This window comes from Musca vetustissima, unplaced genomic scaffold (genome assembly GCF_032173495.1).
Source record: "Musca vetustissima isolate MV318-11 ecotype Yass unplaced genomic scaffold, APGP_CSIRO_Mvet_v1 utg825, whole genome shotgun sequence".
NCBI lineage: Eukaryota > Metazoa > Arthropoda > Insecta > Diptera > Muscidae > Musca > Musca vetustissima.
In genome coordinates this window covers 162,417-171,595 of record NW_026880278.1, presented here as the reverse complement: position 1 = coordinate 171,595, position 9,179 = coordinate 162,417, and the positions used below count along the sequence as shown (strand labels likewise).

The 9,179-nt window shown below is 45.0% G+C and overlaps 1 protein-coding gene across 1 annotated transcript; it reads left to right on the top strand.

Annotated features, from left to right (window-relative positions):
- On the top strand, window positions 1–5,392 carry LOC133325803 (mucin-19-like). Its single transcript, XM_061534523.1, has 2 exons — window positions 1–13; window positions 87–5,392. The coding sequence occupies exons 1-2, from the start codon at window positions 1–3 to the stop codon at window positions 5,390–5,392; spliced, it is 5,319 nt and encodes a 1,772-aa protein (XP_061390507.1).
- Window positions 5,393–9,179: the final 3,787 nt, after the last annotated feature.

The following is a 9,179-nucleotide window of genomic DNA, read 5'->3' as shown; positions in this document are numbered from 1 at the left end:
ATGAGAGAAAAAGGTAGGTTTTGTGCGGTTACCCGGCGAGAATTATGGCCAATAAATGTGGAATTACTTTTTCCCCTTCTACACAGCGATCTTAACGTGTCTACTAATAGTGGGCCTCTGTGCTGGCCTTCTAGAAGCTGTGGATATTTGCCATCGGGAATTGGATGGCACCCTTTTGCCAGACCCCTTGGATTGTCGACAATATTTAATCTGCAATGGCGGATCGATTTCCCATATTATGACCTGTCCCATGGGTCTGCATTTCAATCGGCAACTCTTGATTTGTGATCTACAGGAACATGCCGGCTGTGTGACATTGAGTGGTACCCAGAACACCGCTGCCAATGGTGAGCACACAGGACCCTCGGGTACCACTTGCCTGAACAACGGCAAGTGTGATGGTATGCCCGATGGTACCCTATTTGCCGATCCCAATTCCAATGGCTACATTGTGTGTCAGTGTGAATGTGAAATTGCCATGCCCTGTGCCCCGGGCACCGCCTTTAATGAGGATTTACAAACATGTGAACACATTGGTGGTCCATCACCGGGTGGTCAGACATGTCCGAGCAGCGATACAGGTCTGTGTGTGGGAAAACCAGATGGTTCTCTACTTCCCGATCCAAATTCGAATGGTTATATTCAATGTGTGTATGGCTGTGAACAGATAATGGCATGTCCGTCGGGTACCGCCTTCGATGAGAATACCTTGAGGTGTGAAGAGGAGCAGGGACCGGGTGAGAAATGTTCGGCTACAGATACTGGTAAATGTGTGGGTAAACCTAATGGTGTTCTAATTGCGGGTAACTCTCCCAATGGCTATGTGGAATGTGTCAATGGATGTGAAGTGGCAAGGAGCTGTCCAGTGGGTACGGAATTTAATGAAGATACGCAAAAATGTGAAGCAACAACCCCCGGCCCCGGCCCCGGCCCATCGTGCCCTGCTTCAGATACTGGTAAATGTGTGGGCAAACCCAATGGTACCCTGCTACCCGGTAGCAATTCTAACGGCTACGTAGAATGTGTTGATGGCTGTGAAGTAGCGAGGAGCTGTCCAGCGGGTACAGAATTTAACGAAGATACGCAAAAATGTGAATCAACAACTCCAACTCCAGGACCCTCGTGTTCTGCCTCAGATACTGGAAAATGTGTGGGTAAACCCAACGGTACCCTGCTTCCCAGTAGTAATTCCAATGGCTACGTAGAATGTGTCGATGGCTGTGAAGTACCGAAGACATGCCCAACTGGAACCGAATTTAACGAAGTTACGCAAAAATGTGAATCAACAACACCAACTCCAGGACCCTCATGTTCCGCTTCGGATACCGGAAAATGTGTTGGCAAACCCAATGGTACCCTGCTACCCGGTAGCAATTCTAACGGCTACGTAGAATGTGTTGATGGCTGTGAAGTATCCAGGACCTGTCCAACGGGTACCGAATTTAACGAAGTTACGCAAAAATGTGAAACTCCAGGACCCTCGTGCCCTCCTACAGATACTGGTAAATGTGTGGGTAAACCCAATGGTACCTTACTTCCTGGCAACTCCCCGAACGACTACGTGGAATGTGTCGATGGTTGTGAAGTGGCAGGAACATGTCCAACAGGATCAGAATTTAATGAGGAGTTACAAAAATGTCAACCAACAACGCCAACCCCTGGACCTTCTTGCCCTTCTTCAGACACCGGCGAATGTATAGGAATGCCCAATGGTACCTTGCTTCCAGGAAGCACCTCGAACGGCTACGTGGAATGTGTCGATGGTTGTGAGGTACCCAAGACCTGTCCATCGGGTTCGGAATTCAACGAAGTTACGCAAAAGTGTGAAACTACAACTCCAAATCCTGGCCCATCGTGCCCTGCCTCAGATACCGGCAAATGTGTAGGAAAACCTAATGGAACCTTGCTTCCCGGTAGCAATTCGAACGGCTACATAGAATGTGTTGATGGCTGTGAAGTACTCCAAACCTGCCCAGCGGGATCCGAATTTAACGAAGACACACAAAAATGTGAATCAACAACGCCAAACCCTGGACCCTCTTGCCCTGCTACAGATACTGGTAAATGTGTTGGTAAACCCAATGGAACCTTGCTTCCCGGTAGCAATTCCAACGGCTACATAGAATGTGTCGATGGCTGTGAAGTACCCGAAACCTGCCCAGCGGGATCTGAATTTAATGAAGATACACAAAAATGTGAAACAACAACGCCAAACCCTGGACCCTCGTGCCCTGCTACAGATACTGATAAATGTGTAGGTAAACCGAATGGCACCTTACTTCCGGGTAGCAATTCCAACGGCTACATAGAATGTGTCGATGGCTGTGAAGTACCCAAGAAATGTCCAGCGGGATCTGAATTTAATGAAGACACACAAAAATGTGAAACAACAACGCCAAACCCTGGACCCTCATGTTCCGCTACAGATACCGGCAAATGTGTAGGAAAACCTAATGGAACCCTGCTTCCCGGTAGCAATTCCAACGGCTACATAGAATGTGTGGATGGCTGTGAAGTACCCGAAACCTGCCCAGCGGGATCCGAATTTAATGAAGATACACAAAAATGTGAAACAACAACGCCAAACCCTGGACCCTCATGTTCCGCTACAGATACCGGCAAATGTTTAGGAAAACCTAATGGAACCTTGCTTCCCGGTAGCAATTCCAACGGCTACATAGAATGTGTGGATGGCTGTGAAGTACCCAAGACCTGCCCATCGGGTTCGGAATTTAATGAAGACACACAAGAATGTGAAACAACAACGCCAAACCCTGGACCCTCATGTTCCGCTACAGATACCGGCAAATGTGTAGGAAAGCCTAATGGAACCTTGCTCCCCGGTAGCAATTCCAATGGCTACATAGAATGCGTCGATGGCTGTGAAGTACCCAAGACATGTCCAGCGGGATCCGAATTTAATGAAGACACACAAGAATGTGAAACAACAACGCCAAACCCTGGACCCTCATGTTCCGCTACAGATACCGGCAAATGTGTAGGAAAGCCTAATGGAACCTTGCTCCCCGGTAGCAATTCCAATGGCTACATAGAATGCGTCGATGGCTGTGAAGTACCTAAGACCTGCCCATCTGGTTCGGAATTTAACGAAGTTACACAAAAATGTGAAACAACAACGCCAAACCCTGGCCCATCGTGTTCCTCTTCCGATACTGGTCGCTGTGTGGGTAAACCCGATGGTACCCTATTAAAGGATGGCACCGGTTATATTGAGTGTCAAGATGGCTGTGAAAAGCGAATGGTATGCCCACCGGGAACGGCTTTCAATGAGCAAACCCAATGTTGCTGTGGCGAAGGAGAACCCGCTCCATCGCCTGGCCCATCTCCATCGCCTGGCCCAGCGCCTGGTCCATCTCCATCACCAGCACCTGGCCCATCTCCCTCACCAGCACCTGGCCCATCTCCATCACCAGGCCCAGCACCTGGCCCATCGCCTTCTCCAACCCCTGGCGATTGCTCAGATACTGGTCGTTGCGCCGGAATCCCGGATGGCACAATGCTAGCGGATCCAAATTCAACGGGTTATATTGTCTGCGTTCATGGATGTGCATATGAAATGCCTTGTGCTCCCGGTACGGCCTACAATGCTGATAAACAGATTTGTGATCATATCGGCAATGGAAATGGTGGCGGAAGTGGTACTGAAGGTGGAAATGGTGGCGGAAGTGGTACTGAAGGTGGTAATGGTGGCGGTTCTGGCGGCGGTACTGAAGGTGGAAATGGTGGCGGTTCTGGCGGCGGTACTGAAGGTACTGATGGTGGCTGCAATGGCGGTGGTACCGGTGGCGAAAATGGTGGCGGTACCGGTGGCGAAAATGGTGGCGGTACTGGCGGAGGTAATGGTGGCGGTACAGGCGGAGGTAACGGTGGTGGTACCGGTGGCGGTACTGGCGGTGAAAATGGTGGCAGTACCGGCGGAGGTAATGGTGGCGGTACTGGCGGAGGTAATGGTGGCGATAACGGTACCGGTGGAGAAAATGGTGGCGGTACTGGAGGCGGTACCGGTGGAGAAAATGGTGGTGGAACCGGCGGAGGTAGTGGTGGCGGTACTGGCGGTGGTAATGGCGGAGAAAATGGAGGCGGTTCCCCAGGTCAATGTTCTGATGCCAATCGTTGTGTCGGAGTACCCGATGGATCTATGCTTGCGGATCCAAACTCTACTGGTTATATTGTCTGCGTCCATGGATGTGAATATTTAATGCCTTGTCCTACTGGAACAGCCTTCAATGAGGAAAAGCAAATTTGCGATCATATTGGTAATGGTGGCGGTTCTGGTGGTAATGGTGGCGATAATGGAAGCGGTACTGGCGAAGGTAATGGAGGCGATAATGGCGGTGGTACTGGCGGAGGTAATGGAGGCGGTTCTGGTGGCGAAAATGGAAGCGGTACTGGCGGAGGTAGTGGAGGCGGTACTGGCGGAGGTAATGGTGGTGATAATGGCGGTGGTACTGGCGGAGGTAATGGAGGCGGCACCGGCGGAGGAAATGGTGGCGGTACTGGCGGAGGAAATGGAGGCGGTACCGGTGGCGATAATGGCGGTAGTACTGGCGGAGGTAATGGAGGCGGTACCGGCGGAGGAAATGGTGGCGAAACCGGCGGAGAAAACGGTGGCGGTACCGGCGGAGGTAACGGTGGCGATAATGGCGGTAGTACTGGCGGAGGAAGTGGTGGCGGTTCTGGCGGAGAAACTGGTGGCGGCACCGGTGGTGGTAATGGTGGTTCTGGTGGCGGTTCCAGCGGTGGCAATGGCGGTGAAAACGGTGGTGTCAACTGCTCCGATGCCGGTCGTTGTGTTGGAAAACCCGATGGAACTATGCTGGCGGATCCAAATTCAACTGGATATATCGTGTGTGTCCATGGATGTGAATATGCAATGCCTTGTGCTCCCGGAACGGCCTACAATGAACAGTGGCAGGTATGTGATCATATCTCGAATGGTGGCGGTTCCGAAGGTTCCGGCGGAGGTAATGGCGGTGGAAATGGTGGCGGTACTGGCGGTGCTGGCGGTGGAAATGGTGGCGGTACTGGCGGTGGTACCGGCGGAGATAATGGTGGCGGCACTGGCGGTGGAAATGGTGGCGGTTCCGGAAACGGAGGCGGTACTGGTGGTGACAGCGGCTCTGGCGGCGGAAATGGTGGCGGCAGCGGTTCTGGCAGTGGTAGTGGCGGCGATGGTCCCTCCACCGGTCCCTCGGGCACCACATGCTACAACGGCGGTCGCTGTACCGGCCAACCGGACGGCACTCTGTTCGCCAATCCCAGCACTAACGGTTATATTGTGTGTCAGTGTGAGTGTGAAATTGCAATGTTGTGTTCGCCAGGTACGGCATTCAATGAAACATTGCAGACCTGTGATCACCTGCAATCGTAAAACGGAGATCCCCTTCTCCCCTCCCACCTATTTAAACTTGTATATAATGAAATAAAATAAAACGATTGCGATTTTTGTATAGAATATAGGTATTCAAAATAATAAAAACGAAAATAACTATTTAATCGAAATTGTTGTTGTTGTTGGTTTTGATTTTTTTATCGATAAAGGGGTATCACGAAAAAATTAAAACTAATTATTTCGGGTGCACAATGGCTTCGGCGAAAAGAAATTTCTATTTTGAATCGATATGGGTGTGTGTGATTTTTTTGTGTATGATTAACTTTTTTAGACTTTGTAATTTTGCTATCTCAATTGGCATGCCGATTTTACGTCATTGTTGCTGGACATTGTTAGTTTTTTTGTTTATCTGAACAAGTTGTTAGCAAGGTGTTTCCACTTGACATTACACAAATTGATAATTCTGAAAACATCTATAGAACTCTAAATATTTATTTTTATTTATAAAAAAATATATTGCTCTCAAAAGTACTTCCATGTGTAAAGCACATCATCAAAAGGGGATTATATCTATAAATTTCCTAGAAATATATATGGGATATCGAGAAAACATTTAGCATCTGGAAAAAGTTAGACAGTCTCTATAACCACTTTGGAAATTTAAGCGTCATATTATTATGACTCATATTACAAACCACAATTAATTCAAATAAATAGTGAATCCTATATAAAAACTATATATTTTTAAAACAGGATTTAAATGTCAAGGTCTTCGATCCGCAAAAGATATTCTTTATATAGTAAATCTCTCCAATAGGTTGACCTCTGGCAGCTATGTGAAAAGATGGATCCAGTGTTCTCTTCCTTTCGGGTCGCCTTCACATTCAACGTAGGAATTCTTTTGATTGAGAAATTCTTTGCAATGTCATAGTTCTGAGAAAAAAACTTCCGAATCGATTTTGATCGCTCCTCTTAATCAGAAGGAGTTCCTTATCGGTTATAGTGTCCCTGTTCCTTTCAATGAACCGGTTGTAGAAATTGATCGCTCTCCCGTAAATCTTTTTGCCAGAGATTTTGTTGACAGCGAAACGTTTGGTAGTTTTTTTTTTTCATCCATCATTTCGATGGGAAGATCATCAAGTCACCAATCTTTACTCCAACGGCCAGTTGTCGCAGAAGTCTCAAAGCTTCACTGCATGACACCTGCATCCTCGTCAGGGGTTCCGTCCTTTCTCATCATCTTCGAAGACTGATTTGGAGGACTCTGTGTTAATCAGAGGGAATGAGTCGGAAGCTTTCCTGACCAAGGCGAAATAACCCGGGTTCCTTTGTTAGGTGTAGGAAAAGGCCCTCTATGATCGTATTGACATCATCAAGAGAAATAGGGTTGGGAAAATCAGTAGAAAGGTCCAGGACATAAATAGTGATTGTTGGTGGTGTTTGATTTTGAATATGATTTGACATTGTAGAGTTTGGGACTGATTTAGATACAGCTCCCATATATATTCAAAACCAGTAAGGAAAGTAGTAAAGTCGGACAGGGCCGACTATATGATACGCTTCACCACTTTGGGTATATTCTACATATGTATCCTAACAGACGATCCGTTTTTGTTATATATCTATATTTGAACCGATTTCAGGGAAACTTGCCAGAGACTAATTTATACTACATCAGTACGTTGTGTCAATCGGCCTAGCTATGGATCTTTTCACGAAGCTTAGCACACATCATTCTAGACTTAATTCAGTACCCTATACCAAAATTCGTGCAAATCGAAAGATATATAGGGACTTTGGTGCACTAATTACATAAAATCGGACGAAAATATATATGGAAGCTATATCTAAATCTGAACCGATTTTCACGGAAATTAGCACACGTCATTCTAGCCTTAATTCAGTACGCTATGACAAAAATTCGTGCAAATGAAAAGATTTCCAGGAAAGTTAGTGCACCAACTGCCTAAAATCGGGCGAAACTATATATGGGAGCTATATCTAAATCTGAACCGATTTTCACGAAACTTTACACACGTAATTTTTGACTTATTTCAGTACGCTGTGCCAAATTTCGTGCAAATCGAAAGATACATAGGGACTTTTTTACACAATTTGCATTAAATCGGACGAAAATATATATGGGAGCTATATCTAAATCTGAACCGATTGTCACGAAACTTTGCACACATCATTCTAGACTTTATTCAGGACGCTATGCCAAAACTTGTGCAAATCAAAAGATTGTCAGGGACTTTAGTGGACTATTCACCTAAAATCGGACGATGCTATATATGGTAGCTATATCTAAATCTGAACCGAGCTATATATGGTAGCTATATCTAAATCTGAACCGATTTTCACGAAACTTGGCAGACATCATTCTAGACCTTATTCATTACACTGTGCCAAATTTCGTCCAAATCAAAAGATTGTCAGGGACTTCAGTGGACTATTTACCTAAAATCGGGCGAAGCTATATATGGGAGCTATATATAAATCTGAACCGATTTTCACGAAACTTGGCAGACATCATTTTAGACTTATTTCAGTAGGCTGTGCCAAATTTCGTGCAAATCGAAAGATATATAGGGACTTTGGTACACCAGCTATATCTAAATCTGAACCGATTTTTCCCAATTTCAATAAGGTTCGTCCTTGGGGCAAATAAGTGAGCTATGCCAAATTTCATCGAATTCGGATCATAAATGCGACCTGCACTTTGTTTACAATTTAACATGGACAGACGGACGGACGGCATAAATCGACTCAGAATGTGATTCTATGCATATTCTCAAAAGGAACCATGTGTCTATTTCGTTTCCTTTTTATTTCTTGATACCCAATGAAAACTCAAAACTGCAAAAATCAAAAATCCCTAAAATACGGAATATTTGGGGATACCGTTATACGAGGGGGTTTCTAACATAACATGGACCGATATATCCCCATTTTCAATACCAAGCATGTTAGGAGAAGTAGAAATCTCTGTCATGGACATTTTACCTCTTGTTTTTTTAGTACAAAATAAAGTACCGTTTTAGTACCGTTTAGTACGAATCATCAACAACACCGGTCCTCGTATACATTTTCAAGATTTTAGCTTTAGCCGTTCCATTTTGGCTATCATAATTTGGCAATCATTTATAAAACCATTCTTATTAACTTAACCCCTAAAAGTATGCTACACTTTATGTGTTTATATTTCCCCAGCTAACAGTTGTTTAGTCAACTCATTGTTTAGATGATAATCACTTTTCCTTTTCTTTTCAGATTTCAATTATAAAGTCTAGACGTTCTCAAATTAGCCACACCATTCAGATATCTGCCCTGAGGAGGTACATATCTGTCTAGTCAACCATCGCTGCGGAATACCAGTAAACATACAAATGATCAAGGTAAAAAATCTGTATTTTTTTCGGCAATTAAAAAAAAATGTTCGCAAAAATAGATAAAATTTTCGCTGGTATGCCAATAAATGAAAAATTCGTTTGATCAATGATTTTCAAATTGTTCTGATACCTTCCTCATTTACATTTTGGCAATTTCGTTACAGATAAGAATAACTGTAATGGGGGGAATGTTGCCAAATGATAAGCTTATCTGGCATTGGCAAGAACGGTGGGAACATAAATATTAATGAGTTTTTTGTCTCATCCCAAATATCACAATGATCGATGGAGGGGCAGACAGCCCCGATGTAGGGAAGGGGTTAACTGATTCACATTGTAAACAATGAAAATATTCCAAAAATATCGCATCTATAAATGTTGACTACATTCTGTCGAAGCATAACATTTTAAAATCTGCTGTTTCGATTTACAAA